The 12812-nt window shown below is 39.2% G+C and overlaps 1 protein-coding gene across 1 annotated transcript in view; it reads right to left on the bottom strand.

Moving 5' to 3' along the window:
- Positions 1-12812, bottom strand: part of TPRG1 (tumor protein p63 regulated 1) — a 383450-nt gene that overhangs the window by 20125 nt on the left and 350513 nt on the right. Inside the window, exon 16 of the mRNA XM_063603024.1 lies at positions 232-385. Within this exon, the coding sequence (XP_063459094.1) occupies positions 232-385 (154 nt within the window). The remainder of the gene's footprint in view (positions 1-231; positions 386-12812) is intronic.

Raw genomic sequence — 12812 nt, 5'->3', positions numbered from 1 at the left:
AAAGCAGCATGTTATATATAAATATAATGTATATTTACATATAAAAACAGTTTGACTCTTTACTAAAATAAATTATAAACCTATTACCGTTTTTGTCTATATAAATTGCTAGTTTTATTTTATTTTATTTTATTTTATTTTATTTTGTTTTGTTTAGGAGTACACGTCCCTAGAAGCACATAGCTCCAGCAACAAAGCTAATCTGAGAGTAATACCCAAGATGCCTCCTACCTTGCAAATTTCAAGGAATTTCTCACTGGTGTATTTCATAGGATGCTCAGTGAAAGTAGCATAAGGAACTTCAGTGGACCATGGGTTCCAGCGGGACAGAAGAGACTGCTCCTCCGGACTCCCCCAGTAGATCCTAAGGCCTTCTCCTTGTCTCCTACAAGAAAGGTGTTTTCCATTAGATTAGTCATTTCCATTTCCAAAAAAAAACCAAAAAAAACAAAAAAACAAAAAAAATAGAATGTAATACATCAGTCAGCCTTCACATTAACTCCCAACTAGTTCAACTGTTCAAAAGATTTTAGGGGGTGAGAAGAAAAAGGTGAATTTGGTTTTAAAAATAGGAAATTCAAGGTGTTTGGAGGAATTCTGTATGGGAAACACCTACTTGGAAATGTGAGTCTGACACTCAGAACAGTGGCCAGAGCTGGAAATACGGATATTGATGTCACACCAAGATTCTGATGGTAAGAATTAAAAGAGAAAGAGAGGAGTTATCAAAGAGGTGAACAGTAACAGAACAGTTCAGGTGGGAGACAGTTTCAGGAAGAAAGGAGCTGCCATGACAATAACAGTTTCCACAGAAGCAATAACTGACTGAGAAAAGACATGGGACTTCTTAAATGGTAGAACATACACGATTTTTGAGGGGGACGCTGACCAATTCAAAATGCTCTGCGACTTCAGATTCTGAATCTCATTGTCCTCTATTCTCTGCACACATTCCATTCAGTGAAATTGCAGCAACAAACATGTCAAAGCTTGTAGAAAGACTGTGCCTGCCCCTTCCTGTTAAGTTCACAGTCTTAATCCACAAGATGTGGGAGGAAGCCACTCTGGCATAGCCCAGGCCTGGTCATTTGGTAAACCTAAGTGCAGAGCAAGAGAAAGTAAGCTTGAGAGAACAGGGAGAGAACTCATGGTAGAGGAGTGTGGCCACATTGAATAACAAAACCGTGTTTCTGAGGCCTCTTTTGCATGTGTCCATCAGAATTTATGATTTGTGGTTTTAGGTATCTCTGAATGCAAAGAGATGCCCAGAGGTTAAGCCATACTCAGGTGCCCTGCATTCGACAAGCTTGGAAACTAAGTTGCCTGTAATACTAAACAGCCCTATGGAACTTCATGGATGTCTCATTTTGTCTAAAAATTAAATCCTGGGATTTCTGGAACGAAAAACCAGAGCCTAATTGTGGTGCCTTCACAAAACTGTCACTTCCTGTATTAAGGAAGGATTCCTTCGGGAATGCTGTTATGGTTTCTGAATGTTTATCCATGTGGAGATTGTATAAGCACAATTTCACACAAATGCATATAACACTCTGCTCCCCAACTGGTTAATACCTGAACTTTTCTCACAAAAGGAAAGTAAGAAAAGTCCCTGAAACATTCTGCTGGCCAGTTCTCAGATTTTTGATGATTATATTTGAAAACTGACACCCAACTTTTTTTTGTACTTAATCCTTTGCCCAAGAAGAAAAATGAAAAAAAAAAAAGTATATAGGAAAAAAAAGACAGAGGAAAGAAAAATATTGAGAAGAATAGAAAAATAGAAGAAAAATATACCTCTAAAGTTTTCTTTCTCCCTCTCCTTCTCAGCTAGTATACTGGCATTTATTATCCCCCAGTACTTTTTTTCTGGCCTGACAATAAACTCTAAACTCAATGAATATTCTATGAGTGCCGGTAAATGGAGCATTCTGGATTGAGTCCATTAAAACAACTTGCACAATGGAATTATTTACTGCTTCATATGTCAATTTATGTGCTGGGTGCAATTTTGCTTTTATCCAAAGGGGATGAAAATCTGCCAAGAGAGCTTGCCTAATAAGTACACATTATATTCTTTTACCTTAGGGAAACCTCAAATGAAGTTTGAGCATGAAATTCAAGAGGGACCCTATTTCTAAATAACCAGTCAATGTGATTATAAAAAGGACCTTTCTCAGAGATATAGTATACTTCCAAATATACAAGTTCAGCCAACCTTCTTTCCTGAGCTCCAGAGGTGAAAACTAGGAAGATTAATCTGAAGCTAAGTTATCACTCCAAGGGTGGGGCTTCTCAGGCCATCCAGCAAAGCTGTTAGTATTACAGTGCTATGAAAGACGATCATCTTCTCTTTTGTCAAACACCATTAGAACAATCGTGGAGACTGCAGATGCCTTTATGACCAGAAATACTTTATTTAATAGTAACGTACTCACATGAAAGAAATCCTGGGAGGCGACAGAGTGGAGTAAAAGTTCAGTGAGCTGGATGTCCGGGAGTCCTGTGATACAGTCTCGGTTTTGACACTTAACATTGCGTGACTATGGGCAAGCTTATTTCTCTTTCTGAATTTCTTTCTGAATCTGAATCTGAATCATTTCTCTTTCTGAATCTTCTGAATATGTCTTCCCATATTTAGAAAAAAATATGACTTCCTCATCTGTTCTTTAGAATCTCTGTATCGAGACATTCCATGACCTCAGTCATGCTGTGTGAATAGTGTAGGCAGCTATGGTCATGATGCCAGTAACGATCATCTGGTTGCGGACATACAACATCCATAAGCAGTCTTGGGGTATGAATTCTCTAGTTCAGAAGCATCTAATTAGCCCCACTGAGCAGAACAAGTCCTCTACTGCAAAGGTCACAGCAAGTACTATCCTATCATTCCAAGAGGTTTTCAGGACCTACCACAACATTTTACAAACATGGAAAAGCACAAATCAGCTACTTCTCAGTGGAAATGCAGAGAAGGTTTATAAACTGTAGAATGTCAGAGCTAGAAGGGCTCTTGGAAGCTATAGCCCAGTGCTTCCTTTCTGTGGATGGAAAAAACTGAGACTCAGAAAGTACCAGAACTTTCCCAAAGCATCACTACAAGACAGGGATGAACTGGCAAGAGTCTTGGTTTCCTGAGACCTCATTCAGGGGTCTTTTCACCGTTCTGGGCTAAGGCTACAAAATATATTCAAAGCTAAAGCCCTGCTATTGCATAACATAGCCTTATTTCCAATAGACACAAAGTTAAAAGAATTGCTCTGAGGAGGCTGTCATCATTCATGGGTGAAAAAAGCCTGCCTACGGATCCCAGTCAGTTATCAGAAGAAAACCTCTGTCTCAAAACAAACTATGCATTCTTAAATATACTCAATATGAGCAATTTTGAGACTATAGGAAAATAAGGAAGCACTGGATGTGAAGGAGACAATTACAAACAAGTTAAGTTGTCAGGGTAAGAAGATTGGGTCTTTGGCCAGGTGCGGTGACTCACGCCTGTAATCCCAGCACTTTGGGAGGCCGAGGTGGGTGGATCACCTGAGGTCAGGAGTTTGAGACCAGCCTGGTCAACTTGGTGAAACTCTCATCTCTACTAAAAATACAAAAATTAGCCGGGTGTGGTGGTGGGAGCCTGTAATCCCAGCTACTTAGGAGGCCAAGGCAGGAGAATCGCTTCAACCCAGGAGGCAGCGGTTGCAGTGAGCCAAGATCATGCCACTGCACTTCAGCCTGGGCAACAGAGCGAGACTCTGTCTCAAAAAAAAAAAGAAGAAGAAGCCTGGTCTTTCTCACTGAGCTGCTATGATGGATTAATTAAAGTCCTAAGTAAAGGTTGCCAACATCAAATTATCAAGCAAATAAATATTTGGAAGTTTTCTTTCTGAAATTATACTCGGTATAAATCATGACTTTCACTAGCTTGTGTCTTTGGGCATTTCACACCACCTTTCTGATCTTTGGGTCACAATAATTTTGTGAAAAACAGGAGGATAATGGACGATAAAAAGTTTTGTTTCTGTAAGGCACTGTCCCACTAGCATATATTGAGTGTCTACTATGTACCATACTACCCCCTCTGTACTGTTAGAGATCTTATATTTTTTATTTTATTTAACCCATATAGTAACTTTGAGCTACTTTTGAAGACATAGATGTAGTTACAGGAAATAAGTTAAAGAATATGACCAGACTTAATCATATCATCAAGTCAAGAACCACTAGTGAAATGTAATTTTTAAAAAGGGGCAGGGAAAGGAAAAACACCAGAATCACTGGACATAAACAAAACCAGAGAAGCAAATCTCTAGCACAGAGGAAGTATTGGGATGTTTTATGCTTGTCTTCACCTATTGATACCTCTTCTTCCACCTGTGTCCGGGTCCAAGGATGCTTCTTATGTGTCAGCTACTGCTTTCCATCAATGTTTTCATATGTAAGATTTCTACTTGAATCTAAATCCATCGGAAAAACTTCCATTCAGATAGCTTAAATAAGCTCTTCAATTCTCTTTTCTTCAGTCTGAATAAGCCTAACTTCTTAATTATATTTTCTGATGGGTTAAAAGTAATCTTTTAAATCACCTCAGAGCTGATCCTCTAAAACATTCCAAAGTTCTCTATTTTCAATTCCACCATTTTCTTAGCACATTCTCTATGCAGGGTATAGAGAAAGGAATAAGGCTCAGTGCCTGAACTCTGTAAGCCCATGATCTGACAATCTATGAGCCGATTTTACTATCAATTTGTTCCCAGACCTCAAAAAGCACAAATAGAAACTTGCAGGTCTCATTTCAGAAATAGAGGATCACTTATTTCAATTATTCCCACTTTCTATCCTCAAGGAAACCAGCTGGATCTGGCCTCCATTCCCACAGTAGTGGAAGTAAGAAGGACAATGTACTCTTTACTTCTAGTAAGTTCCAAAGCCTCCCAGAAAGGGGCAGAGGCAGGGGAAGGGTCCCATAAGGACTTGGCGGAAGACGGTTTGTAATAGTCATGGATGTTTAGGATTCTAAACTATCTGAGTTGGAAGGCCTTTTGGAGAGGTCAGTTTCTAGTTCTTTGATTTTATAGATATGTAACTGAGACTAGAGTTTTCAAAGATCACAGTTCTTACTTTAGTCATGTTAATTACATGTTTCACTCAGTGACTCAGATTCAGAGTTCTACTCAAACACCGTTGTTGGCAGGATAGAAGACCAGAGCAATTACTACTTTAAATCATCATAGCAGACCAATAGAAGTTTTGCTTTCTACACACAAAAAAAGCAAAGACATGCTGAAGGGGTGAGTTTTATACAGTAGAAACTGCTCATACTAGCGGCAAAGCACACAGTCATGAAAAACAAATATGGCTTAACAACACGAAAAGCAGCTGCAGGTTGGAAGAAGGAAACACATTCTTTGATAACCAACTTTGTAAGAGAATAAATTATTTTTGACAGGAAAGACTCCTCTCCTCTAAGTTGTTTTTAGCTGAGCTAGAAAATATGCCAGTCAGTCCTCAGTCTGAGTTAATATACTCATTCCGTGCATTCTTCTTTCTTCAGAGAGAAGCCACATGTCCTCTTGCATAGGGCAACATAGCTGGCTTCCTCTCCCTGGACTTCTCACTCTCCTTCTACCCTGGTCTCCAAAGAGTCTCTGTTAAGGCACTAACCTACCTGTTAGCAAAACTGAATGAGGACACCTAGCTCCCTAGAAGGAGAGATGGCAGCTTTCATTATTACCTCCATCAGCTGCCCCTCCTTTCTACTCATCTCAAGTCTCAAAGCTCCACCACAGAATTAAAAACATAGCTCGAGGCACCAAACCGAGATTTATGAGGAAGCACAGACATTAACTCTTGCTCTAAACGCAGGGCGTGTGCTTGTAAGTATGAGTGAGCAAACAGAGGGAGGCTGTGAGTGGGAGGAGGCGGGCGGGCGAGGGGGAGAGAGCAACTCAGAACAACATGATCTATTTTCTTAATGTCTCCTTTCCCCCTACCTTAGAGCATGTATTGTTGAAAGGCAGCCTTCTAGGCCCATGAAATGTTAGTCTCTTGCTTATTTAATCTGGACAAAAGCAGGGACAGAGTTGGCACCCTGGAGGGTATTCAATGCTCCTTTGCTCATTGAATGACCTCAGAGGAAATATTTTCCATGACAAGAACCCAAAAGACGCTGGCACAGAGTCAGACAATAAGATTTGCAGAATGTGTTTACATTCTCTCCATGTCCCCAGGCTGTTCCAAACCCATCGGCAGGTGCTGCCTTTATCTGCTCTCTTTGCTCACCTGGCTCCCTCCCAGAAGTTTCCAGGGCCTTTAGCTCAGTGAGATTAACCACTTACTGGCAAGGGTAACCAAGAAATTGTATGGGTTATATTACTTGAGGCAGAGGTAAGTAATAAATAAAGCAGATTGGCAATGTTCATTAAAAAAAGATTCAGGGGCATTGTGGTGCCATTGTAAAAACCTTGAGTGAGAATTAGAAGGCCTGGGTTCAAAGGATGGATCTGCCACTATTCAACTGGGTAACTTGAACATTTTACTTCTCCGGGCTCCGGGGATCCATCTGTAATATCAGGTAGTTAAAACTAGATCATTTGTAAGGTCCTTTCCTACCCCCAATAAATTAAGATCTATGCTGAAAGACCAGAATAATTTGTGTTATGCTGGTTAGACAAAAAAAAAAAAAAAAAAAAAAAAAAAAAAAAAAACAAGAGTTAACCCAAGGGATAACTTAATGAATATGAGAAATTCTCAGAAGGATACTAAGACCTGAACGTTCCTCTCCTAAAAGGTGAAAAAAAGTGATCTTAACCTGCAGAAGAAAAGACTTGAGGTTAAATCAAGAGCAGAATTTAGATCAAGTGAGAGTGAATAATTATAAAAAGGGTTACCAAAAATGGTCACGGAATCTCCCAAACTGAAAGTCCTTTAAAGAGATGTTTATCTGCTTGGGAAACTTTAAATGTGCTTGTCCTAGAGGTGGTCATGTTCATAGCTGAAGAGAGGAAGACAAAGTTTCCAAACCAAAGGTCCAACCTAAGATTTCATGACTCACAATGTTGGAATATATGTGTGTTTGTGCAGTAAATATTTATGCTGAAATAAACATGGCTGCTTACAGTGCCAGGTACATAGAAACCACTTAATGAATTTTTGTTTAATGAAGGTGAACGAATGAGTTTACAGACCAAGTTAGGATGCCTGTCAATTTGAATGTCACATTATTCCATTTTTAGAGTGTTACATGTTATGGTAGTAAGCTCCCTGGACTGGTAGTCAAAAAAAAATGTGGTTCAAATCCTTGCATTTATAGTCACTTTCTTTGTGGTTTAGACTGGGCACTTTTCTGGATGTGCCAATTCCCTCCTTATAAAATAAAGAAGGCACTGGATTGGATAGTGTCTAGAGGACACTCCAACTCTACACGAACCTAACATGTTTGACCCATCAGAGCAGAGGATTACCAACCTTTGGGTTTCACTTAAATAACACAGAGAAGTATTTTTCCTCAGTGAATTAATTTGGATGAAAGTCTTTCTCAAACTTACATACTTATTTTCTTATACTAAAAATAGCTATTTTTAATTACTTATTAAAGTTATCAAAAAAACCCAGATTTTAAGACCTAGAAGGGAGTTATTATTCATCATTTATGTCCCGTGTCCTTGACTCCTTAAATTTACCAAATATAGACTGAAATCTAAATGTTACCCAAATTAATACTCAAAACCCTTACAATACTTTCCTATACTGCTTCCCTTTATGAAAGCCAGCTGTTGTATATGAAGAGTCAGACTATTTGCCTAAAGCTCTAAAAGATTCTTGACTGCTAAGTTTATTGGTTCTTATGTCAGCTGTCTCCTCCATCACCATCAGGCTGCCATTTCTTGCTGCTATCAACATTCCTGACTTTAGCTGCTCTTTTTCTAATTTGTTTTTTCGAAACTTCTATTGACAGGGAAACTAGGAACATACTATTATTGGGGTCATGGGCAAATGACAAAAATATCCTCTTTCTCAGGCCATTTATTGTAAGGAAAATGCAACAAGCTATTAGAAAAAGCTGTGTTTTCTCAGATGCCATTTAAATGGAAAGCTAATCCAATGAAGTTGACAATAAATAACTTTTGAACAAAGGAGAAGAAACTGGATGCTACTTTAAGTTGTGAGCATCTAAATGGCCTATTTGGAGTCCATGTCTGTCAGAAAGAAACAAATGTCATCCTAGGATTAAAAGTGATAACTTTCTTTCCACTGATGAGGATGACATGAAATGTTGTCATTGCTAGAGTCATACTTTGGCAGACACTGGCGTTGTCATATTCTGTACACGGAGCCTCACACCCTGATCCATCCTTCAAACCTTTTAGGGTATAACTCCCTCAATAATGAATAATTAATTTAAGTGGGAACATTTTAAGTAAATCCTTCATAGAAATCCTCCATGAAGTCCAGGGAAATTGCTCCGGATACAATTGCAATGAGGATTCAGAAGAAGGAACAATCTCTCATAGTTAAAGGTATCAAAAAAGGCTTCATTCATTCAATACGTCTTTACTGATCTTTGACTTTGTACCAAGTGCATGCAAGGACCTCGAAAGATATAAAACAAGCCTTCCATAAACTCAGAGCAGCCTAATGATTTTATAAACTACGGGGCCTTTTAGCTGGGGTGATGGATATAAGGCTTTTGATGAGAAAATAGCATTACGTACACTGAAGACAGGAAATCATAAGAACAAAGATCCACATAAGAAAAATTGTATATGTGCTATGTGCCACAATTTGTATGTTTGTGGTGATTGTATTTATGTCCAGTTGAGCTACATGTGAGCAAGCAGGGTGAAGTCAGACAGTCCAGAAGAAATCTACAGAAATTGGTAGAGGTTGCAGGGGAGGGTGCTGTGATTAAACAGAAAAGTGCATGGTCCGGAGCAGTCTAATCCTAACATGGAAGCTAGTGAGGAGTTACTGAGGAGTCAGTAGGGTGTGGTTTAATTAACTGAAAAAATTCGTCTCTAATTGCCAGATGCAAAACTAGAGAACGAAGAGGCATAGCGTGTTCAGAGGTGAATGGAACCCATGGCTAAGCTGGATGCCCTCCTTGGTCTCCAGGCCAAGAGTGGGGCTGGGCCTTGCTATCTGTCAGCCTCCTGCTGGGTGTCATTAAGAAGACTAGAGGCAAACACAAAAGCGGATAAAATCAAAGATTGGGTGGTAATGGTGATAACGGCAGAAGAATTAAAAAAAAGGAGGAAAACACTATATGAAATATAACCTTTATCTTCAACAGATTCAATGATGGTTGCCACTTCACTGAGTAGCAGGTTTACCAATCTTGCTGCACCTTAATTTTCTGTTAAGTGGAATTAGTTGTATTTTTCTCAAAAACATACTATAAAGTGTTAAATATAATTTAAAATGTGAAGCCTCTAACAGTGCCTACTAGGCATTCAATATTTGCTAGCTGGAAAGTGTCTTACAGAACACAAACTTTTTTTTTTTTTTTTTTTTGAGATGGAGTCTCACTCTGTCACCCAGGCTGGAGTGCAGTGGCACGATCTTGGCTCACTGCAACCTCTCCCTCCCAGGTTCAAGTGATTCTCCTGCCTCAGCCTCTTGAGTAGCTGGGACTACAGGCGTGTGACACCACATCTGGCTAATTTTTTTTGTATTTTTAGTAGAGACAGGGTTTCACTGTGTTAGCCAGGATAGTCTCGATCTCCCGACCTCATGATCCGCCTGCCTCAGCCTCCCAAAGTGTTGGGATTACAGGCATGAGCCACCGCGCCCAGCACACAAACATCTTCTCATCCATTATCTCATTGTTCTTCATAAATTGTTGATACCTGAAAATTAGAAAGGAATTATGAAAATTCTAAAGGCACAGAGCTAGTGAGAGCCAGGATTTACAACCAGATATTTCTGACCCAGAGATAGAACTCTGACCTGGATTTCTGGTCAAGAGCCATGAGCTCTACTGGTAAAGTAGGAATGTTGAGGATATCTGAGGGCTGGTTAACAAAGGGGACATTTATTGGCATTGCTGGCAGAAGTTGCCTACTCCCAACAGTGCTCAGATTCTAGGTCTGGACCAGGAATATGTCTTCAGTGATGGAAGTGAAAAGCCAGATGCAGGGATCTGGAGCTTATCTGGCCTAGCTCTGGTTCTTCTTCCTACAAACAGCAAAGCAAATCTGGCAAGAGGAAGAGTAAAATCTTAAGAAGGATAACATTAAGCCTGCTTTCTTTCCAGTTCATTACCCTGGCACTAAACCTGAGTGGGAAGCATATAAGAGGATTGAAAAAGACACAATAGAACTTTAACACTATTGACACAACTCTTTTTCTTCTTTTGAAAATTCTTACTTTCTGTAATGAGCATGTATTATTTTTACATGGAAATGATAACCTGCATATTTAAGATGTGTCATCTGTCTTAAGAGCGAGGCCTAAATGTTCCAGGCAATGCGCTAAGACATCTGCATACATGAGCTCACAAGATAGTTTTATAATCTCTATTTTACAGATGAGGAAAGTGAGGTCTAAAGACATTAAGTAGTAGGTGCTAGATCAGACACTAGATTTTAGGTCTCTTGATTCCACATCCCCTGATAATCCCATGGTATCCTATGGCTATACAGGACAATGAAGAAAAGAAGCATTTATGCCAACCAATTGTTTGCTTTCCCAGTAAGCATACACGAAGATAATCATTATAGAGTTCACTTTTTTATGTGTGGTCTCTCTTCACCTAAATTAATCTACTCTCTACCTTGCTCTATAGTGTCACTCCAACCAGCTCAGAAAACTAAAGTGGCTTCCAGTTGCCTACCAAATTCAGAAACAGTTTCTCAGCCAGATACACAACCTTTTGAGTAGAATTCTAGCATGCATTTCCAATATCCAAAACCACAACCCCTCACAGCTCCAACCAAACCATTCCACTTCCTGAGCCTGTCTTAAAACATTTGTGATAACTTCATCAATATGAAATTATTCTATATACTAATGTTACATCATCAAATGAACTGTGAGCTGATCAAGAATAGGGTCGATGTCTAAATCATGTTCATGGCCCCCATGATATCCATTTTGCAGTTCATGGTCAAATCGGTTGGACATGAGTAGACCCATGATCTTTACTGTAAAAAAAAAAAAAAATACACAACTCAAAATAAAACAAAAATGCCCATTCCTCAGAGCAGAGTCATCTGGCTCCAGCTGCTTTTATTTTTCATTAGTCTATATTTCTGAGTTGTTCTGTTTAAAAATGAGATTTTAAAGTGTTTCCTGTTTGTTTGAGGGAGATGAGAGAAATCCTTCATCAATTTTGAGGGGTATGTAACAGATATTTCGAGAAATGCCCAGGATAGAAAAGAGTTGTACGTTTGCATGCATATAGTATATGGCTTGCTTTGAAAGTGTTTTGCCGCAGATGCTGGCATGTCACATCTATGTTGAAGGCTTTCCGTGCCAAGAGGTTGCCAGGTAGACAGAGGAAAGAGCTTCTCTTACAAAGCTACCAAGAAAAATGCTACACAATAAAGGAAACATTTTGAGGCAACTCCCTTCATTATGAATTGGTACATTTGGCAAATCACTGGCCTCAGGTTTGTGTAAATTTTTGTCTCTCCTCTTAAAAGGAAGTACTTTTGAGCACCCTAAAAAAACCAAGTTTCAGCATGCACAGAATAACTAAGTAAAAAAAAAAAATTCTCAGAAAAAAAAAAACAAACATTTTTCTAAATCTCCTGTTTCCATTTCCTCTCAAGAGAGGTTGGGAGTAGATGGTCTGGAATACATACACGGGCAGTTAGACCAGTTAACACAAACTTCTGGCCCCGCTCTCATGGCCCTTGAGGAAACCATGGGTCTGCCCAAGAAGGTGGTGGGTACAGAAGGCTCTGCTTTCCCCACTTTTGGAGGAATTTGAAATGGAACAAATTTCAAGAGAAGATACGTGACACACTCATTTGTTTTCTCTTTCAGCTCATGACATTTCCTGAAGAAGTTTATGATATTTCATACAGTAAGTTATATGACAAAGCAAACTTCCACACACATACCCTCTAGGTTTTCCACACACACACTCTCTAGGTTATGGCCCTCATGAATCATTCAAACTGTTGAGCAAGGGTTGGGTATTCTGTGGCCCCTTCCCTGCCAAAGTGAGTATATTCTACCAACCACAGGTGAAACTCAGACAACAAAAATCCCATGCCACTGATGAAGTACTTTGATGTAGTAAAAGAAGTCTTAGAGGTCAGAGGATGCAGATCTGAGTTCAAATCTCAGCACCAGCATTACTGTGTGACCTTGGAGAAGTCACTTTAACACTCAGTACGTTTCCTCCTCTGAAAAATAGAGACAGGAGACATACTCAGCAGAGCTAGTGCAAGACTGTTACCTAAAGGGTCTGTCTCATCACTGGTTTAAAGCATTTCTTTAACAGAACCCTGCAAAGTCAATCACAAGAAAATAATTTTCTGAGTTATTTTACATTCCTGCTAGCTTTTTTGGCTCCCATCACAACCTGTTAAATCAGAAATTTAGGCGGGCAAAGAAGGAAAATGGTGTAAAATACTAAGCTATGTACAAAGTCAAGAAATGCCAATGTTTCCTGAAATAGAGCTGATTCACCTACATTCCACAGTGTATATTTGCTTTGGGGTAAGTGAGTTAAGTTTTACTTGAAGTTTTTGATTTATCTTCGTGTTGCAATAATATTGCTTTGCATACATATGAGTTTGGGGTTTTATGATTTTGTTTTTATTTAAGATTTACTTCTACCACAGAGCTTTGCATTTCCACCCAGGCCC

The sequence above is a fragment of the Pan paniscus genome, chromosome 2 (assembly GCF_029289425.2).
Source record: "Pan paniscus chromosome 2, NHGRI_mPanPan1-v2.0_pri, whole genome shotgun sequence".
Classification (NCBI taxonomy): Eukaryota; Metazoa; Chordata; class Mammalia; order Primates; family Hominidae; genus Pan; species Pan paniscus.
Note: the sequence above shows the minus strand (reverse complement) of the source record. Positions and strands in the feature narration are given on the sequence as shown.